The sequence below is a fragment of the Cucurbita pepo genome, chromosome LG14 (genome assembly GCF_002806865.2).
Source record: "Cucurbita pepo subsp. pepo cultivar mu-cu-16 chromosome LG14, ASM280686v2, whole genome shotgun sequence".
Lineage (NCBI taxonomy): Eukaryota > Viridiplantae > Streptophyta > Magnoliopsida > Cucurbitales > Cucurbitaceae > Cucurbita > Cucurbita pepo.
This window is the reverse complement of record NC_036651.1, coordinates 6,098,268-6,120,215: the sequence shown is the minus strand read 5'-3', so window position 1 is coordinate 6,120,215 and position 21,948 is coordinate 6,098,268. Positions and strand designations below refer to the sequence as shown.

Here is a 21,948-nt window from a genome sequence, read left to right as displayed (position 1 = left end):
AATAATTTTCGAGGCTAAATTAATAATAAATAAAAAAAATTATAAACAAATACCCAATAGGTTAAATTAATTTTTAAAAAAAAATTAAAAACTTTTAAAAATTTTAAAAATATATTCGTTCCATTAATGCCATCCAATTTTTTAAAAATATTCAAAAATACATTTATGATCCCCACGTGATCATGTTACTGAGATAATCTAATGATTTACTTGTTTATTATCATGAATCAAGGAGAATCTATGATTTTCTTTATTTATGATTTCTTGGTTTTGTTACCAAATCTATGATTTCATGTTTGTTACAATGTAATCTTCATTACACACATTTATAAATACATGTGACGCATATATGTCTGTCTCATTCAACCTAATATGGTATATGTTTAAAAAATACCTATAAAATTTCAAAAATAACGTTAACACTCTTTACCGTCATAAATAAAAGTTTTAAAAAAAATTCTATCAATATATGAACAAAAATCGTCTATCAACTTTTCATAAATTATTTCCAAACTTTTTAATATTACTTTTAAACTTTTACGCGTATTTTTTAAGCGTGATACTAATAAATAGTATTTTTAATTTTTTAAAAAAATTAAAACCATTTTTTAAAACTTTTTTGAAACAAAATATTAGCATTCAATAAGCATTTTTTAAAACTTTTTTGAAACAGAATATTAGCGTTCAATTTTTTAAAAAAAATGTAACGGCCCAGATCCACCACGGGCCGATATTGTCTCCTTTGGGCTTTTCTTTTCGTGCTTCCCCTCAAGGCTTTAAAACGTATAAGTTTCCACATATGGTAAATGGTGGTTTGTTCTCCTCCCCAATCAAGGTGAGACATCACAAAAAAAATGAAGTAAAAAAGAGTTAAATTCATAATATAGATTTTTTTTTCTTTTTTTTCTTAATGAATGTCTGAGAATTAAGATTTTAGTAAATTTAAAAAAATTTGCACCACGTCNAATACAATGAGACCATCATGTGCGTGAAAAGCAAAGGTCCTGAAACGGAGATAACTAGCTTCATTTATACACGATCGGATTATATTTGTTTGATACACTGTTGTCAATATGAATGTGAATAGTGAAAACCGACTACAATGGAGAAAATAAAAGAATTATAAATGAATGAGTGATAAATAATTTCAAAAGAAATAAGAAATAGTTAGACCATTTATAAGTCAACCTAACGGGTAATTGATCCATGTATGTCATAAACCAAAACGAAGTTCATCTATTATATGTATCTCGATCGAACATTTTCCTATTTAAACTGAAACACTCTTTTTTTATGTCTCCCGTTGTCAACTTCATATATGAAATACTCGTTTTAGTCGTTCTCTGTAAACTATACGGAATCTTAGCGTTCATATTTAAATTTCCAAAGCAAACAAGTTTTTTAAGAATACTTTTTTTAATTTCCGTAACTTTTGTCGAATTTTGAAATCATTTGTTAAACTCATAGGTAAAAACAGCGTCTATGAACATACAAAGTGAAATAGTTATCGAGTAGTTCGAAGTTTAGATCGAGAAAGTTCATAGGGTTGGCATGGAGAGTTAGAAAAATCCTGAATATGATGGCACTTTATGTGTGTAAAATAGAAGCAAAACAGTAATAAAAATAAGCATGGGAAGGCTGTGGGTCACCAAGCAGCATCCTGCCATTGATGTGTAGGCAAGTTTTGGGTCTGATACAGTTGAAAAACTTCTCTTCTTAATCCTCTCCCTCCCTTTCTCTCTCTAAACAACATGGAAATTAGGAGAGAGGATGAAATTCAAGACATTCCCTCACCCATGCAACTTCCAACCAAAAACATCCACACTGAGGTTAACATTCAAATTGAGACGTGTGATGCGAATCGGAGTTCTCCGCTTCCGATTTTTCTCAAGGTAAAGATTTTGTCTACATGGGTTTCTTACTGTTTGAGTAAACAATGTCGTTCTTTGTTTTAGAATCGTGTGACGATAACCTCAAACTCTCGTACTACTTTCTTCATTTTGATTTATGATGAACATGTTTCAATTTTTCTCAAGGGAAAGATTTTGTCTAGATGGGGTTTTCTTCACTGTTCGAGTAAACAATGTCGTTCTTTGTTTTAGGATCTCATGATGATAACCTTAAGTTTTCGTCCTACTTTCTTCGATTTGGTTTATGAACTTTCGAACTTGTTTTATATATCTTCATTTGCAGTTTAAAGATGTTCCGTTTTTTCTCAAGGTAAAGATTTTGTCTAGACGGGCTTCTCATAAACAATGTCGTTCTTTGTTTTAGGTTCTCGTGACAATAACCCTAAGTTTTCATACTACTTTCTTCATTTTGGTTTATGAACTTTCGAACGTGTTTGTTTCATATATCTTCACTTGCAGTTTGAAGATATACCATTCTTTTTCCGTCAAAGTAAAGATTTCATCTAGACAAGTTTCCCACCGCTTGGGTAAACAATGTCGTTCTTTATTGTAGGATCTTTGTGACGATAACCTTAAACTTTCGTACTACTTTCTTTATTTTGGTTTGTAAACTTTCGAATGTATTGTTTCATATATCTTGACTTGCAGTAAAGATTTCATCTAGACAAGTTTCCCACCGCTTGGGTAAACAATGTCGTTCTTTATTGTAGGATCTTTGTGACGATAACCTTAAACTTTCGTACTACTTTCTTTATTTTGGTTTGTAAACTTTCGAATGTATTGTTTCATATATCTTGACTTGCAGTTTGAAGATGTTCCGATTTTTCTAGAGGTAAGGATTTCGTCTAGACGGGTTTCTCACCGTTCGAGTAAACAATATCGTTCTTCGTTTTAAGATCTCATGACGATAACCTTGAACTCTCGTACTAATTTATTTCATTTTGGTTTATGAACTTTCCAACGTGAGTTGCAGTTTGAAGATGTGGAATACAAAGTGAAGAACAAGCAAGGCTCCACCAAGAACAATCCATTAAAGGCAGTGATATCAAGGGTTGGCTCACAAGGCAGGATGGACCAAGACAGCTACAAGAAGATCTTAAAGGGAATAACAGGAAGGGTTGGGCCAGGGGAAATACTTGCTTTGATGGGCGCTTCAGGCAGTGGAAAAACAACGCTATTGAAAGTGATTGGAGGAAGATTACTTGAAAATGTCAAAGGAAATATTACATATAATGACATTTCATACACTACTGCCCTTAAAAGAAGGTCACTTTCTCTGTTTATAAAGCAAACAAGTGCCTAATGTTGTTCTAAGTCCTAACCTCTTAGCCACTCTTTGGTAACAGGATTGGGTTTGTGACTCAAGACGACGTGCTGTTCCCACAATTGACAGTCGAAGAAACCTTACTCGTCTCTGCGTTTCTTCGGCTACCAAACAGTATGAACCGACAGCAAAAGTACGAGAGAGTCAACATGATAGTGAAGGAGCTAGGACTTGAAAGGTGTGTGTGTGTGTGTGTGTGTTATGGTAGCTAGTGATGTTCCATTCTTCAATTTTGACTCTTTTAAATGATGGTTTTCCTGCAGATGTCGCAACACAAAGATTGGTGGTAATTTTGGTAAAGGAATATCTGGAGGAGAAAGAAAGAGAACAAGCATAGGCTATGAAGTTCTTATCGATCCTTCGCTTCTATTACTCGATGAACCGACTTCTGGCCTTGACTCGAACTCGGCAAATAAGCTTCTTCTTGTTCTCAAAGGACTTGCCAAGGTACCATTAGGAAATTTTGAAGTACAAACATGGTTATATCTTGAGATTAAACATGATACTCCACAGGCCGGACGGACAATAATCACTACCATACACCAGCCATCAAGCAGAATGTTTCACATGTTTGACAAACTCTTGCTGATATCAGAAGGATATCCTGTATACTATGGGAAAGCTAAAGAATCAATGGAATACTTCTCATCTTTGAGATTTACACCACAAATTTCCATGAACCCTGCAGAGTTCTTGCTTGATCTAGCAACGGGACAAGTCGGTGACATAAGTCTTCCCGACGATCTATCGGCATCTCGAGGCTCGCTCGACACAGGAAAATCAATTATCAAGGTGGGTATCTCTTTAGATATTGACATATTACTTCCAAAGGATTTGTTTTTTCATCCATTTTTCTTGATGTGTGTGAATAGTATCTGCAAGTCAAGTACAAAACTCAGTTGGAGGTTCAAGAAAGAACAAAGAATGAAGCTGCAAAGGCACCAGAACATCTACAACAAGCTGTACAAGTTGGGAAAGATTGGACAATAAGCTGGTGGGAGCAATTTAGGATTGTTGCAAAGAGAACATTCAAAGAAAGGAGCAAGGATTACTTTGATAAGCTAAGGCTACTTCAAGCTGTTGGAGTTGCACTGTTGTTAGGACTTCTTTGGTGGAAATCCAAGATCGACACTGAACCTCAGTTGCGAGATCAGGTCGTTGTTTCGATTTTTTAAATCATTCAACACAATATCAAAAAACTACCACTAAATCCAAAAGCTTAATCGTACAACTTTTAACTTGTTTTCAGATTGGCTTATTGTTCTACATTTGCATATTTTGGACATCTTCATCAATCTTTGGAGCAGTGTATGTGTTCCCATTTGAAAAGCTCTATCTAGTGAAAGAACAGAAAGCAGATATGTATCGACTAAGCGTGTACTACGTGAGCAGCACGCTCTGCGACATGATTGCACATGTGCTCTATCCAACATTGTTCATGCTCATCCTATACTTCATGGTTGATTTCAAGAGAACAGTTTCATGTTTCTTGCTAACATTGTTTGCAATACTATTGGTAGCTGTGACAAGCCAGGTGTTCGAAACTATTACAGCATTGTCTTGTTTCATGAATGATTTGTGAACAGGGGAGATTAGATAGACTTAACATCTTCCTTTTATGTGATCAGGGGGCAGGAGAACTGTTTGGAGCTGCAGTTTTGAGTATCAGAAGGGCTGGGATGGTTGCCTCCTTGATACTCATGTTATTTCTTTTAACAGGAGGCTACTATGTACAGGTATCTAATCCCTTCTTTTCTATGTCAAGCATGAAAAATAATAAAATTTAACCAATCAAATCTAGATTGTAAATGAACTTCTTAAACAAGTTGTTCCTCTAAACACAACTTTGTTCTCTCGAGAACGATAATATCGATGAAAATATCAGTAAAATGTTGATGTGGATTCATGCGAGAACGGAAGTTGAAAACCCTATTAAGAACCCAGAAAAAAGCTCACAGATTATGTAAACTTTTATACTTTATGGCTGGGTTTGTTGCAGCATATACCAAAGTTCATGCGGTGGATGAAATACCTATCATTCATGTATTATGGGTTCAGACTACTTCTAAAAGTGCAGTACTCAGGAGACCAGTTATATGAGTGTCAAAGCACACAAGGCTGCAAGACTTTGCAGTCTTCTGCGTCCTTCGACACAGTCAGCCTCAACGGTGGCTTACAAGAAGTTTGGATTCTACTAGTCATGATCCTTGCCTACAGATTATGTGCCTACTTCTGCTTATATAAAAGAATCAGCCAATCTAATATTTGAACAAAAGCATCATTTCCATGTAAAATATGAGGTAAGACAGGTTCTTATGAAACCATTTTAATACTCATTCGTCCAATTGAAAACACAGACTAGATCATTTGATGCATGTTTAAGTTGCTATGATATGCGGATAAAACAAATGTCAAGTATTTTCAACGCGTTATGATACGTACACAGTTGTAGGGCTCACCTCACTCTAGATTTACTTGGTCTTAGATTTTGATAACCATGTTACTTCATGTACTTATGCAAGAATTTTCGGTGGAAGTCATTCCTAATGGTGTCGTTTATAAAGCGCTTCGGAGTCTTTGTTTCACCACGGGCCTGATTCTTGAACACAACATCATCATCCCATCTGTCCCAAAAGTTACAAGGAAGTCCAATCATCAGAGTGGAGTTTCACGTTAGATGCACCTAATAAACTAGTTAGGAAAATGGCTCAATCAGGCAACTAACCTTCTTTTGACACTAAAAGAGGCGGGCTGCTCATTCAGCAGCGGATTTCCTCGGAGTAACTCCGCTTCTTTGACTTTAAGCTCTTCCTCACGCTCCTGTCTTTCCTATACATTATAACGCAGATTAAACTAACTGAGGAAAGAAAATTCAAACTCGGTTCATTTATCTTTACAGATTTGACCATTAGCCATTCAAACAATCCCAGTTAGTAATCACTCAACCGTGGTGCATTCTTCTAAAATCTTGGAGAAAAATAAAGGTACTGCAAAAGCACAAATTCACATCATGAAGCCATCTGGATGGACAAAAGGCTCACCTTCCGAAGCTTTTCCTCTGCTCTTTCCTTCTTTATTTGTTCCAGCTCAGCCAAAAGAGCTTCAGTATCATCCTCATCATCGTCTTCGTCGTCGTCATCACTACCATAAAAACAGATATTTCAATACTGAACCCCAAAAAAAACTAGATTAACAGGTCTTAGACCAAGGTTCAAATCATAAAAAACCTGAGTCATTGAGAAGTACAAAGGGAACAGGCTAGGCAACTAATACGATTAACGGAAAGCCAACTAACATACCTCTCACTGTCACTTTTGACATCCACATCAGAATCGTCAGCATCTAAACTTCGTGGAATAATCCGATCTTCGATATCTCTCTTTCCACCTAATAATCATAAATAAAATCTGGTGAAGCAAACAATTACTGAATGTGTTATTAAATGAAAGCATAAAGGAGCTGATGAATTCACCTTCTAACAGAAGTTGGCTTCCTTTTCTATGTTCTCTATCATCTGCAAATTAAATAAAGGAAACACGACAGACTCATTGAAAACACGGTCAGACAACAAAACCAAAAAAAGGATGTTTGACTGATATGAAAGGAAAAAAACAAAACAAAAAAACTCATTAAACATTTTTCTAAAGAATGGATGTCTTTACCATATGACTTATTCTTTGATGAAAAATGCCTCCTTTCACGATCTTCCAACTCGTCCCTGAGATTCCTCCTCTGCAATTCATCATGGGTATCTTGACCTTCCTTTCTACAAGCATCATTAATGACAAGTAATTAGAGACATAAAAATCTTGGAAGAAAAGTAACAGCGATGTATCCGAGGAAACATAAAACAAAGCAAAATGGGTGCCAATAACAAATATATAATGGAAGCTCAGAAGAACAGGGCTGATAAGGCTAATTTGTAATACTAGGTTAAAGCGCCGATTGGGAACTTGTTGATGGCACTCTCTTCTCCTATACGTAGACTTAAAACCCGTTCATAATGTTATAGTTGCTCCTGATTGGGAACTTGTTGATGGCACTCTCTTCTCCTATAGTGAATATCCTTAAACCTGATTTTTTTTTTATAGTTGCTCCTGAGACTTATCTTCAAAATAGATTCATTACTCTTAGTCTTCAAAACTCTGAGACTTATCTTCCAAGTGAAAGCCTCAAGCAAGTGCTACCTAACCCCATATCCTCTAATCACTTTGTCTTTATAACAGGCACGCAAATCACAGGTTCTATCTTTATTGCCAATGCAATTGTAAAATANTTTTTTTTTTTTTTTTTTTTTTAACAAGAAACAACTTCTTTTTCATAAACGAAAAGATACAAAATGTTAAAGGAAACAGGGGAAGAAGAAAAAAAACATCGACCAACCAAAACAACCGACCAAGAAAAAAAGGCCAAAACAGCAACTGCCAAGAAAGAATTACAAATTAGCTTCCACAAACAATAAGACTAACCAAAATCAAAACTATCCCATGATAAAGATCCCAAAAAACCAAAGAAAATGTTCAACTAGAGAAACCAGACAAAAATGACCACCCAGCTGCTCCTAATGCCTTCTGCAGACCAAACAAGAAGGAAGCTGCCACAAAGCTAAAAACACTTTGTACCAAATATCGCCAGGCAGGTATAAATAACCCAAAAAACTTCATCCAGTAACTGAAAATAAGGTTTAAATGGAAATAAACCCGATCCACCGAATAAAAAACTAAAGAAAAAAACCAACAAAAATCAGTAAGGCACTAGAAAAACCACACAGCAGATTAGCCAAGTACTTCGAGAATACATAATCGAAAAAAAGAAACAAACAGGATTCTATGTTTTTTTCTTCTTCTTTTTTCTTTGTTTTTTTTTTTTTTTTCCTCTCCTTTTGAGTACCATGCGTGAGATCATGGAGATTTGAACCTCCGGCCATGAGGAAAGGAGTACATATCAATTACTATTGAGTTATGTCCATTTTGACATTGAGATCCCATACTTCAATCTCGTAAAGCTCAAGGTCACAATCCTTTATGAAGGAAGAAAAATAACTTTTATCATTAAACGAACTCTTTGAAGGAGAGTTTGATTCTTTTTTGACATACTTTGGAACTTATCATCTTCGGACGAGAAGAAAATAGACACTCACTAGAGAGAGAAAGATTCAACAAAGAACAAAAGAATGAAAGAATGAGCTATAAGAGAAGCTCCCAAAGCGGTTGGGACTCCAAACGCAATTGTCCCTCCTCCCCAACCTAAACTCAAACCCCTCGATCAAAGACAAAAGGATCCGGACATCTTTCCTGTGAGCTATGATATATTTGCTTGGAACGCATTGGAAAGATAACCATTATTCAAATCTATGATTCTATAGTCCTTTCAAACATCACTTGGTGTATCAAGTCAAATATTAGTTTTAACTCTTCTTTGACTTCCATATACACAAATGGAAGAGGTTCTTGTAACTCCTTTAGAACCCCTTCAGTAATTTCTTTCATATCAATAAAAATTTATCTAAAAGGTTAGAAGATAATTACCAGCAGGAAGTCATTTAAAATCAGTTCAAACAACTCATTTGACAAGTGCCCACTGCCCACAATTGTTTGTGGCTAAGCATAAAATGGTCTATAAAAACTAAATCCCTACTTCGTTTCCTTTGGTTTCATTGTTTTTCCTTCTTTTTTTTTCCCCCTTGTGCAGAAAAGGATAGATAAAACTATTTGAAAATGACAAAACAATTGCCTATAGGTCTCAAAGTGGGTTGACATTTAACCCCTTGATTTTTTATATTACCATTTTGGAATTATCCCTCCATTTTGTAACGAGTAGAAAAAGAGATTGCCAGTGGTAAGGAATTGTTGTGAAGTCCATTGTAGGAACAGTTAGATTCTTTTAGGACAGGATCAATACAGAAAGAAAGCCCAGCCCATAAACTTTCATGACTTAAATTCCCCAGCCTCCACCTCAATGTGTGTGACTGGGAAAATTAATTAGGTATTAAATTGATCATTATCCATGTGAATAAAAAATAAACGAGGATGAACTGCAGCAGAAGCCCAATTGATTAAAATCGTTCTACATTTCACATTGGCTAAACACCCAGAGAGATCATAGACAAGGACTCGGTAAGTTCGAGAGATTTTCCAAAGTTTTGAGTTCAAGCATCAAGTGGAAAGTTTAATATACTAAAAAATTTGTTGTCTCCAGGAGTTCTTGGAAGGGACAAAGTTTCTTGGGAATTAGTGGAAATGGACTATTAACCAAGTTCACCTCAGCTATGATCAAGGTAAACTGAATGAAAATTCTGTTCAACAGATCGCATCCACATTAAAACCAACAACCAAAAGATGTAATCATCACCTGAAAAGGTCTACCAGTAAACCAATTCGGTTCCTAGTAATCCAGTTAAAAACTCTACACTCACTAGAAAACTCAACGCACGTAGCAAACAAAACCCTAATGAATTCCTGTATGGATGTGCGATCATCATCTCTTAGAAGTCACAGCGCACGGGCGATTATAATCAACCAAGAAAGAGAGACTTGGTACAAAGAACTGAACCAAAGGAAAACTAAAAGCGCTCTCTGCCCCATCTTCCTAGCACAAGAAACAGCTACATCTCTTAAATACACGCACCTGGGTTTCAAGGTCGTATGAGAAGCAATATCCCTGGATGAATATTTCTGGGATGGGCCGAAAATTCGAGTGCCACCTTGTTCATTTCCACCTTTAGCCGGTGCCCATGTTGGTCGAGCTGCAGTAGTCATCTCTAGATTTTTTCCTCGTCGCCTCGGGCCTTCAAATGCCAAGAAAATTGAAGAAGTTACACTTCAGATTCAGCGTATAAAAACGAAAATTCCCTATAACGTGAAAAGGGTACCCCACACAAACCAGAGAAAACCCTAACTCAATAAACTTGATTGGAATCGAATTCAAAGAACAAAAAAGGAAACTTGATGCGCTTGAACACATAAATACATGAAGAAACATTAGGAGATTTACCTCAGAAGTCCCCCTTCTAATTGATTGATGATCGGTCTGCGAATTTGTAAGTCAGAACGAAGAAAAATCGTCGTGGGTGAGGTTACGAATCGGGTCCAACGCTCCTAATCCAAATGCCCAATGTCGGTTCCACGGCCGGTAAACCAAATTTGAATGCTAACATATATATTTTTTTAAATAAAAAACAATTAAAAATTCACTAAAATATTTTATTTAATATAAATATCTAAATGTTGTAATTAATATCTTTATCTAATTAACTAAATAACAAGACGAAATAATAACATTTTAATAATTATAATTATATTTTATGGTTTTTATATTTTTATGGTTTATAGATTACAAAATGTTTTTATGTTTAATCGAGTTACAAAATAGACTAAATTAATAAAAATGCTATTGAACTTTACACTTTGTCTCAAAAATACCTCTAAAGTTTTAATAATACTTTTATATTCTAATTTCTATTCAACATTCTAATAGATTTCTACTTAGATGTACTTTTGAAACATTTATGAAATGTCAAACCGTCGAGGATCGCCAGGAATAATTGGTTCATAAATTTTTTGGATTCCTAAATACTTTTGGTAAATTCTATCAAATTTATTGGATTCATCTAGTTCATCTCCCGTATCGGTACATGAATCAGATTAGATTAGTGTTACTATCTCTATATAAAGGTTTGTCTAATGTCATTTTGTGTTTAGCTAAAGATAAAGTTGTGAGATACTTATAAACACTTTGCTAAACTACGTAAATGCGTGCATCATTGTGTGAGTGCAGTCAATTTTACTTCCGCTTTCGCTATAACACAAACGTAATATTTGCAATTATATATATATATATATATATATTATATATAATTTAGATGTATTATCATTTAAAATTCTATTAATTTTATGTGTTATAATTCATTAAACGTATCCAACCATCATTTTTTTTTAAACAAAAGTTTATCAAATGCTAAACTCAAATTAGAAGTACTTATTTTCGCTAATCACAACTTTCATGTGTTGGATGAAAGTATCCCACTTCGATTAATTTACAGAATGGTCATGAGTTTATAATAAATAAAAAAATACATTCTCCATTTAAATGAAGCCTTTCGAGGAAGCTCAAAGCAAAACCACGAGAGTTTGCTTATACTCAAAGTGGACAATATTCCAGACCTTTTGGGAAGCCCAAAGCAAAGCCATCTCCATTGAGGAAGTGGAGAGCTTATACTCAAAGTCTCCATTGGAATTAGGCCTTTTTGGAAGCCCAAAGTAAAGCCACGAGAGCTTATACTCAAATGAACAATATTCCAAGCCTTTTGGGGAACTCAAAGTGAACAATATTTCAGGCCTTTTGGGGAACTCAAAGTGAACAATATTCCAGGCATTTTGGAGAAGCCCAAAGCAAAGCCACGAGAGCTTATACTCAAAGTGGACAATATCATACAAATGTCGAGAGTCGTGATTCCTAACATCATGAACTAAAAAATGACTCGAACACCTCTAAGAAATGAACTTTGTCGTATCAATAAATGAACAAAAATAGTCGGAAACATGAAGCTAACATTTGTAAGTCTGATAGTTTGTAATAACATAAATTTGTGAAGAGAGATATGCAAAAAGGTGACAGACACCCTGGCCATCTATTAATTTACCATGCCATCCCCCACAAGCCTTTCTTTACTTACACTCCCCCTTCAGCATACACTCAAATTGTCCCTTCCAAACCAAAGTGTCATCAAATCATCATCATCACCATCATCATAATACATATAACCCTATTGTTTCACACCACACTAAATAAATATACACTTTAACAAATTACAACAAATTTTACTACATCTTACTATGTTAATTAAACAATTTTCACTTTCACCCCACCCCATCTTATTATTATTCCCCCGAGTTTCTTTCCTTTTCTTTTACTCTTTCGATCTCAGTACAACGAATCTAGGTAACTGTAATTTCTTCGTCTATGGTACTCGAGTAGGCTCCCGTATGTTCGATCCCATACTCCAATGAAAAGTGACTCTGTGTCTGGACTAAACGACACACCTGAGATCTCTCCAAAGAAGTCTATTTCTTGCTCTTTCTCGTACCCGCTTTTCACGTCGAACACGTGCACGAAGTCTGCTGGTTCTGCCATTGCCATGTACTGACCATCCGAGGAATAGCGGATGGATCGAATGGCTCCGAGGTTGCCTTTCAGAGCAGCTACTGACTTTGATAAGTTTCTTACATCCCAAATTCTGCAAGTTTTGTCCTGGTTTCCAGTGGCAAAGGTAATGCCATCTGAATGCCATGCCGATGCAAATGAAAAATCCAAGTGTCCACATAGAGGTGCAACTGTCTGCAAAAATAATGTACTTTCAATAAGTCAGCAGATGATTTACCAAAACGACGATCCTGCTGACGCTATTACGAGTACCTTTCCAGTTTGTGAGTCCACCAATAAGCCTTCAGGATTGTCACCAACAATCACAAGAAGTTTACCATCTGGGTTCAAGGCAGCATGCTGAAATATTGATACAGCACAGTAATAAATGAGCCATTAGATCTGAATATGAGCCACAAGTATAAGATTATGTTACAAACATTTGCACACATACAAACAAGCTAAAATGAACATTTCAACAACACCAAGGTCGACCCTGTATCCTACATATAATCCGAGTATAGGCACACACTTGATGGTACCTAGAACGTAACTGGCGACCAATATGGGCCATGCAGGCGACCAAAATTGCAACACATTAACTTTCTACTCACTAAACTTATCGTTACTTTCAGTACCACCGAAAAATGAACGTGATTCCACCGCATTGCCATTAGTTCTTTAAGCAATTGGGAATAAAATATCATATACACATAAGAAACTTAAGATAAGTATTAATCAACCAATTGAAAACGGGAAACCACAAGGGTGTTCCGTTTAGTTGTTTATAGAACAGAAAAGTAGAATTCAGACGACTTACATTAACTGGCCAAGGAAAACAGAAGTGCTTGGAAAGCTGAAATTTCTCCATATCAAAATCTCTGACTCCAGAATCATTATTAGAAGCAGTGAAATGAACTGCACCACTGAAAATTTGGGAATACGTTCAAAATAATGTTCATAGAAGGAAAGCTGTACAAATACCTGCTTAACCAAGAGAGCGTGGAAATATACCTAGCGCTGCTATATATCTCAACAGCATTAGTTATAGCATTATCATCGTAAGTTGTTCTGGAACAAAAACTAACACCTGGGCGGTCAAGATTCTGCAATAAAGCAAGGTAAAAACAAACATTAGCCATAATTATAATTATAATCACATAACTCGATGAAAAACCATCTTTATGTCTTTCTTTTTTGGATTAAAAGCCAACTTTTATTGGGAATATGAGTACAAGGACAACTAAAAAATTAAATACGCCCAAAAGGGAGCATCCCTATAGGAAGGGACTTGAATCAAGAAAAATAAGACCTAACAAACAATTACAAAAAGAATTTGTCACGGATGCCGAGAGAAAAACATAGAACCTAACAAGAGACCAAACAATATAGTATCATTTCCACTCCTCTGAATATCCTATTGTTCCTCTCCTCCAAGAGTCCCACAACAAAGCACACACCCGGGTTTGCCATAAATACCTCCTTTTCCTAACGCAACAGATGGAGAATGAACTCCTCATTCATTTCACTAAAGACATTGTGACGATCTAGTTGAAAACCAAAATCCTAAAGAAAAGTAACTCCATACAGATAGCACACAGTTGCAGTTCCAAAGTAAATGATTCAAGTCTTCCTCTGCCCACCAAAATAAAATGTAACAAAATAGACCAACCAACGAAGGCATCTTTCTTAAAAGTCTATCAAGAGTATTAGCTAATTTTTTGGTATATTATGTAATACGAAATACGTGTTCTTTCCTTTATACATTCCATACATAACTCAATCATGCTACGTGTATGCATAACAACATTCAACACATTCATAGCATGTAAAAATATCATAACATCCATAGCATTTCATAACATTGCCAGAAAAAACACCATCAAGGCATAACTTGGTCATATCATATCATAACATCCATAGCATTTCATAACATTGCCAGAAAAACACAATCAAGGCATAACTTGGTCATATCACATAAAATATGGTGTATGCAAAAGCCACATGACACGCATTAACATACAACATAAAATAGGCTAACTCCAACAATAAAGTCACTTACCTCAATGGCCTTGGCCAAAGTTACTCACAATAAACTAACTACTTCCTATAAGAACCACATAATATACTTACAAACTTTCCATACCGTAACCAAACTAACCCTCATGTTAATTATCAAGGTAAGCCCCTAACATAATCTGTTTTTGACTATTAAGAGTCATACTGACCTCAGAAGGCAAAAACAAGGGCAGAAAATGCTTCGGAAGGGCTGAAAACCTAGAAATCAATATATTATGAGTATACCGAGCCGCCACCAAGCCAAGGAATCCGATGGAGTCAAGCCGACCGTTCGTACACGTGCGAGCCGAGCCGCAATTGTACACTCATGTGAAGCCGAATCCGGAGCCGCGATGTTGGGCCGAACGTGCACGCAGCCCACATTCTTGCCTGGGATGTGGGCTAGAGTGGGGATTAACAACAGGCTGTTGGGTCGCGGGTATACGAGGAGACCCGACCCGAATCCAACAACTTGTTTTTCTTACCCGAAAAACAATGAAACCCTAATGACTTTCCGCCTCGCCGATTCCGACGGCGCCGCAGCCTTCTCCGCTTCGTATTATCACGCAGCGTCCTCGACGACGATTTTCGACGAGCACACAGCGATCCCTACGCTGACAACCTTACTTCCACTCGGTTCTTCCTCCGGAAACTTGTGCGACGACTCCACCCAACTAACGATCCGAAACGCCGAATGCCCAAGTTGATCCACAACTCTTCACTAAAACAACCACTCGACTTCCCTTCGCAAAAACTCTCGATTTTCTGTTATCTCAAACACACTCAGCAAGTTTCGGGAGAAAATCGTTTCAAGGGATGCTGAGAGGTTGTGCATAGAGATATAAAAAGTCTAAGAACGTTTCCCATTAAGGAAATAATTGTCTCGCCGGAAATCACGCATAGTTTCCGGCAAGAACAAATGCTACAATATATTATCATGTCATATTTGGAAGTAAAAATCTGGATCATTACATCTAGCTTCCAAATCCAATGACCTTTGGACGTGTCAATTAATCAATATTAAAATGACGCATGAGTGGAATCCACTCTTCAATCTCATCATCAGTGAGATTTCTTCTCAAGTTAAGATTTAGGCCACAATGATATTCATTCCATAAGCCCTGGATAGATTTGTCCTTGTTTAAGGACATAGAGTATATGTGAGGGTAATGTTCAGCTAGCGTTCCCTCTCACAGACGATGGTCATGCCAAAATGATGTACTAGCCCCACTCCCCAATTTTTTTGTAATCCTCTTATGAACGAGGTTCAAATCCAACAAAATAGATCTCCAAGGCCCATTAATATATAATCTGGAAAACGGTTTGGATACAGTTTTTACTTAACCCTATCACCAAGAGATCTTTAATTTTCCATGATCTGTAGAACAGGAAAAGCTTTTTCTCCAACAGTTCGGTCAGTTGATCAGTCAGGAGGGGAGAGGGGAGAGTTGGGCGGGGGGTTAGAGAGAGAGAGAGAGGGAGAGATCAATAATTCTTCCATGCAGAAGCTCACTAGTAAGGTGTGGGCTAATAGACTTAGGCAAGTCCCCCAAATGTTGTTTTAACTCTCAAGGTGCTTTTATTATGAGCAAGAAAATTCTCGATGTCCTTATTGATGATGAAGTAATTGAAGATTTCTGGGCTTATAAGCTCAAAGATTGAAGGGCCTATTATTAGGTAATAGTATGGAAAGCTTATGATCATGCAGATTGAGACTTGTTGGATAAGGTATTGTGGAGGAAAGGAATTGGGTTTGGCGAAGATTTTGAGTCTAGAATTGCCTTTAGTCGATCAATTATTTCTATATAGACAATGGTAAACCAAGGGTAGGTCCAAGCGTTTAGGGATTTAAGATAGGGCAATCCAGGTTCAACGGGTAGGAATCATTGAGAAATTTCATGTGGGGAGGGAAAGAAATCCATTTAATACAATGCTTTAACCAATTGATGTTTGGTTAGGTGAGCTAAATTTAATAATATTTTAGTTGTGTTTGAGCTCATACTCAAACTCAAAATTAACAGAGCAAGGATTTGACGGTTGGCATCAATTGCAACTTGTCTAAATTGGTTAGATGAGTGTGAGTTGGGTATGAAGCTGCCACTTAGGCATACTCATGGGTGTTAACCCCTCCTCTTTGTTATTTGGGATCCCAAGGGCATAAAATTTTTAAAAAATCTTATAGTGGAGAAAAAAAGCATTATACTTTAAGGTGGTAGGTTACCTCTTATTCAGTTCGTGTAATGAGAGATCCCTACATATTTCTTGTTCGAGTTTAAGATCCCCTCATCTATTAGATCGAATTTTGATTCAAGGGAATCGAAAGGAAGCCAAGTTTCAAGACCAGTTGAATAAGATCAGTTGAGTATAGTTAAGTTGAGAGTTTGTATTGAGACCCTTTGGGCTAAATGGTTATGGCCTTTTCTTTAATCAAGGGATGGATTGTTAGACAAGGGAGTCCCTCCTCTATCTACTCTTCCTTCACCTTTATTTCCAATCTTTATTGATACTTTCTCCTACAAATCATTGTCCCCCGCCTTCCAAGGATTTTGTTTCTCAATATTTTGGTTTGGCCACTTGCTTTCAATAGGGAAGTCTCTGAGGTCACTTCTTCAAACTCTTTATTATTGGCGCTTTTTTTTCACCTTGGATCAAAGATAACCATCAGAAGAAGAAGAGGAGGACTAACTACATAAAAAGCAAGATCCAGTCAATCAGAGGCAGATTTCTAATGTCTCAAGACTTCATTCTTTTCAGCAAGCAAGAAGGACAAAATGCAAGTTTCTTTCAGTTTCTTTTTTCTTTTCCCCTCTTGTGCGGTTCTCCCCCTCCGAAGTCTTCTTTGCTCTCTTCATTGTGGAAGATTAGAGCTCCAAAGAACGTTAGCTTCTGTCTAACAAAATCCCAACGAACGTTTATTCCTGTCTAACAATTGGAGGACTAACACTATTAATTTCATGCAGAGGACTTCCATTTCCTCCTACATGCTAATAGGCCCGCAATGATGTGATTTGTGTAAATGTGCTTTACAGAATTTGGACCACGTGGTCTAGAGGGGGACACTTTTAGTGACTTCCAGTGTTCTCTTAGCACATAATAGTTCTGGTCACACAGAAGTAGTAGTGGAACATCTGACTCGAGAAAGATGAGGATTGTAAGGAGATGCTTTGAGAGGAGGTTCAAAATACAGTTAGGTTCAAGTTCTATGCCTCTCTCAATATGTTCGTGACCAAAGACTTTAACACTCAAATTGTGTTCATCATCCTTAACATCTAGAACCCCTTTGCTCAAAGTCTTCTTTTTTTCTTTAGCTTTTGCTTTTGTTTGTTTCAGCTCCCTGTTTCTTTGGTTGCTTGCTTTGATAAATGAAAATGTTGCCTCTCAGGAAGCGGAACAGAACATTCAATATAAAATCAAAAAAGAAATCAGATATCTATGCTGACTATAAAATTGGAGGGGAAACATAAAGGCCTATTTGATAGGCAATCAGGAATATGTTTTATGTTCTCAAATGCACCAAGTCAAATAGATTCAGTGAATACTCGTTTGGAAGATTTGTTTTTTAAAACTAATTTTGGATTATGTGATCCAAATAGTAGAAATCCTAAAAATGACATTTTTAAAGTTTTTGTTGTATCCAAATTTTGAATTTGAATAATATAATATATTTTAAATTAATACAGATTTTGTTGCATTCAGATTTTGAATTTGATAAACATAAATACATTTCATTTTTGCTAAATTAGAATATGTATAAAATAATATTTTAAATTATATAATACTGTAAAATAATAACCATACAAAATTTATAAAATAGAATATGATCATAAATTAATTAATAATAGTTGATATTGAACATAAAATTTAATTGGTAACTACAAATATTTTTATAGTTTATAAATATATTATCAAAAGCATATTAAACAACTATTTAAACTGGGATCCCGTTTCCAAATCGGCTCCCAATCACTTGTTCAAAAACATTAAAAGCATGAAAAGCTATTCATGAAACCTCTTATTTTCAAATTCCTGTTTTCAAATCACTAACCAATGCACTGTAAACCACCCCTTCATTCTTTCTAATACACGAGGTGCTAAAACTTCTTGTGTAAGCTTTGGGATGACTTAGCTACAATCCAATGGAAATTTCTTTCTAAAATCATTCTCTGGGTTATTTGGATACAGAGGAGCAACAAGATTCTTCAGGATGGGCATTAAGTTTTTTGGCAACATTTTTCTAACAACGCTCATTAACAGCCCCGAGTTAAAGTGCTTTACTTGGGCTTTGTACACCTAATTTTTCTCATCAAACCTTCACGAGGCTAGGAAGATGCCTTACGTCCCGCCCCTCTTTTTGTATCTTCTGATATTGATAGCAATGAAATATGCTTTTCTTGTCAAGAATAAAAGAAGATGAATAACTTACCTTGCAAATAAGTTCTCCCTGAAATCCCCCAGCAACAAGTAGATTATCTTTCACTGCAAGTGTACTGACTTGTGTCTGTGTAAATCCCTCTAATAAGCTCCCAGGGTGCTTCTGTATTACATCAGACTCAAAAGGTTAAACTTTAAAGCAACACAAGTGAGTATTAATAATATGGAAAGCTAATCATGCAGTCAATACACTAACCTCTGTAGGTGCCACATGGCCCGAAACATTGAGTACTTCAGACTTGGTGCACGATAATGATGACCAATGAATTACAGAAAAATGTGATAGAAGGTATGCATCATGCTTTGATGTTGCCCATACTAAGTTCCTCAACTATTATCCAACAACAAAAGGTTTGATTCAGCCACATGCATCAAATTCAAATAAACCTTACAACATATGGCATACAAATGAAGGATATTACGCCATGGCATGCACCAAGAATTATTCCATCTAAAATGATTTCTGCAATTGTGATCAATTCTCCTTTTCGGGACAAAGGGAGAGTTGTGGCATGCTTGTTGTTTCGGTATAATGTGGGAGTGTGATTCAGAGAGAAATAGTAGAACTTTTAGAGGGGTGGAGCGATCACAGGAGGTGTGGGAGGTAGTGAGATTTAACACATTTTTATGGTCCGTTAATCGGATTTTTTTCATTATTAACTTGGTTGTATTCTTTTGAATTGGAGTCATTTCCTCTAATTCAGGATTCCTGTATGCTTTTTTTTTCGGGTATGTACTTGTATATTCTACCATTTCTCTCAATCAAAGCTCGATTTCTTGTACAAAAAATATATATTTCATGCTATGACATCCAAGAGAACACTGCAATCACAAATGTCATACATAAATCTTGGTGACAACAGTGAAATCCACCTCTACAGGAGGCTATAAATTAGTCACAATAAGAACACTAAAGAATAATAATAAGAAACAAATATGTTCCCAAGCAAAACAGAAGAAAACTCCCAACCTAAACAAGTTATGAAAAGGTCTTCCAATTGGCACAAAGAAAGGATAAGTTAAAATATTGAAAGGCGCACAAAATTTACACCAACAGAGACTAATAAGAATCAAGTAGATTTCACAGAAGACTTGATTAAGTATACCTGAAAATGAAGAATGGTCGATTTCACAGATCTTGAATTTCGATAAAAGTCATAGTATGAATGTGCTTTCCCCGTAGCCTTGCAATCCTATTCACATCATATTGTAGAAGTCACAAATAAGATATTGGAATTACCAGTGTAAAATATAGCTCACAACTTGGGGGGAGGAGGGCATAGATTGCAGAGATCATTTACCTTCTCTGACCCTTCTCCTGAATTTGGGATATTTTCATAGTTCTTGTACTGTTCAAGCCTAGTTTTCCTGTACTTCTCTCTAGTAATGCTAAGCCTCTCCCAAGGAATCCCTTGAATGTCTATTCCTCTTCTCGCTTGAGCTGCAGTGGTATCAACTATTCTACTACTCTGTATATTATGTCATTTAGAATTCAAATATTCAATAAGGCCAACATTAAGAATTGGTACAAACTAGACAACAGAGTAACTTTGACATATAATGCATTAATGCAAAAATTTGACGATCACGTAGAGATCACTATGAGTAAATCTAAATCCAATAATTTATCAGTGCATCACAAACCGAATGGAATTCATCAGCATCAGAATCTGAGCCTTCCACTTCTCTATCATGATACTCATCATCCATATCATCATCTATGTCTTCCATTTCGTACTCATCAGCCATGTAATCAGTATCATCCCCATGATAACTGGACATATTGGGTACAAAAGTTTACACCCGCACCTACAAAAGTTCAAGTAATTACTTCAACATCAACTAAAAAGGAGAAGGGCGGGGGTCTTCTGAACTCCACATACAACAAAAGAGCATCAAGAACATTAAGTTCAATCATCTTCACTTATTAGAATCAAAGATCTCTAAAACTGTCCCTAAAAAGAAAAGGCAATCACTATGCATAAAGGTATCATTCGTATTTGCCCCTCCAAATGTAAGTTTACATTAAATGTACAATGAGATCATCCAACATGCAACTGCCTCCAAGTTCCATGATAGAAATTACTCAATTCTCGTGCAGCAGAATGGAATAGTTCAAGACATCAAATCTGTATCAAAAAGGTCAAGATTTCTTAGTTGTAAAAGCCAAACACTTGAATACTCCCCACATTCAAGATGACAGGGTGTTTATATCTGTAAACTTTTTGTCAATTTCCAACTCCTTCCTCAGTAACAACCATTACAGGGGTTGAAAGGCATGTGGGTGAGTGTTTGAATTTATCCTTCAACCACATCTATTACATTTCATTTCTTACTTCTGAACCCAATTCGATGAACTTAACTTTCTCTACTAATTTAATGGGAAGAATGAAAACTCTCTTTGAAATTTCCAAAAAGGAGGAATTTTTATTATCTATTGTCTTTGGTTTTAGAACTATTGCAAAATATATCTTCTATTTTTTTTTTTTTTTTTTTTTCATTCCCAATTAGAAGTAATGAGTATGTACATCAACTTGATCACAACTCGACCAATTAACGTTGATCCCCAATTAAAAAGTCAAAAGTTCAAATTTTCACCAATGTTTTAAAATGTTAAAGAACCATGAGGTTTTTCCTCTTGAAGAAGCAAGGCATAAGCCTCAAATTTAACTTAACACATTTAACAAATCGTAAAAATTGGTATGACCAAGTATTACTAAACATAATAGTCATATAAAAGAATAAAAAAAGCCCACCCCATTTAGTTATCACTTAAACAAAATATTCTAAGAGGATATCACTAACCTCACTACTGTTATTATTTATAGGATTGACTTATACTATAAAGTTGTCTTCAATACTTTTAAAGTCACAACAGCGATAGTAATAGTTCAAGTTTTGAAGAATGATGCAAAATAATACTATTCTTCTAATCATTACAAAGGCATAAGCCTCTTCTATGAGAGGCCAAACTCTCAAAGCTAAAAGTTAGAGTCTTTCCTCAAAGGCGAGCCTCAAATCATGAACCTAAACAGCCTTTTAAGACATCTTCACCCCATGTACTTGAACTCAAAACGGGGGGGG

The 21,948-nt window shown here is 35.9% G+C and overlaps 3 protein-coding genes across 4 annotated transcripts; 1 reads left to right on the top strand and 2 right to left on the bottom strand.

Moving 5' to 3' along the window:
• Positions 1 to 1,751: 1,751 nt before the first annotated feature.
• Positions 1,752 to 5,609, top strand: LOC111810780 (ABC transporter G family member 26). 2 transcript variants are annotated; one of them, XM_023697562.1, is made up of 10 exons: positions 1,796 to 1,892; positions 2,716 to 2,742; positions 2,884 to 3,176; positions 3,257 to 3,412; positions 3,498 to 3,681; positions 3,748 to 4,026; positions 4,107 to 4,388; positions 4,484 to 4,768; positions 4,863 to 4,970; positions 5,234 to 5,609. In XM_023697562.1, exons 1-10 carry the CDS (start codon positions 1,797 to 1,799, stop codon positions 5,501 to 5,503), a joined length of 1,980 nt encoding a protein of 659 aa, XP_023553330.1. In that variant the 5' UTR covers position 1,796; the 3' UTR covers positions 5,504 to 5,609. The 2 variants fall into 2 exon arrangements, with proteins under 2 accessions (XP_023553329.1, XP_023553330.1); XM_023697561.1 differs by lacking the exon at positions 2,716 to 2,742 and having other exon boundaries at positions 1,752 to 1,892.
• Positions 5,548 to 10,374, bottom strand: LOC111810812 (protein CWC15 homolog). The gene is made up of 8 exons (XM_023697616.1): positions 10,228 to 10,374; positions 9,862 to 10,021; positions 6,897 to 7,000; positions 6,707 to 6,748; positions 6,534 to 6,621; positions 6,276 to 6,375; positions 5,960 to 6,063; positions 5,548 to 5,858 (listed from the first exon to the last, which is right to left on the bottom strand). Exons 2-8 carry the CDS (start codon positions 9,990 to 9,992, stop codon positions 5,735 to 5,737), a joined length of 693 nt encoding a protein of 230 aa, XP_023553384.1. The 5' UTR covers positions 9,993 to 10,021; positions 10,228 to 10,374; the 3' UTR covers positions 5,548 to 5,734.
• Positions 10,375 to 11,832: 1,458 nt separating this feature from the next.
• Positions 11,833 to 20,673, bottom strand: LOC111810795 (uncharacterized WD repeat-containing protein C2A9.03-like; the record flags this gene model as incomplete). Its single annotated transcript, XM_023697587.1, is given in 9 exon segments — positions 11,833 to 12,570; positions 12,649 to 12,735; positions 13,196 to 13,301; positions 13,390 to 13,481; positions 18,857 to 18,967; positions 19,061 to 19,195; positions 19,971 to 20,057; positions 20,166 to 20,333; positions 20,509 to 20,673. Coding segments are annotated over 9 exon segments (1,338 nt in total). The 3' UTR covers positions 11,833 to 12,156.
• Positions 20,674 to 21,948: the final 1,275 nt, after the last annotated feature.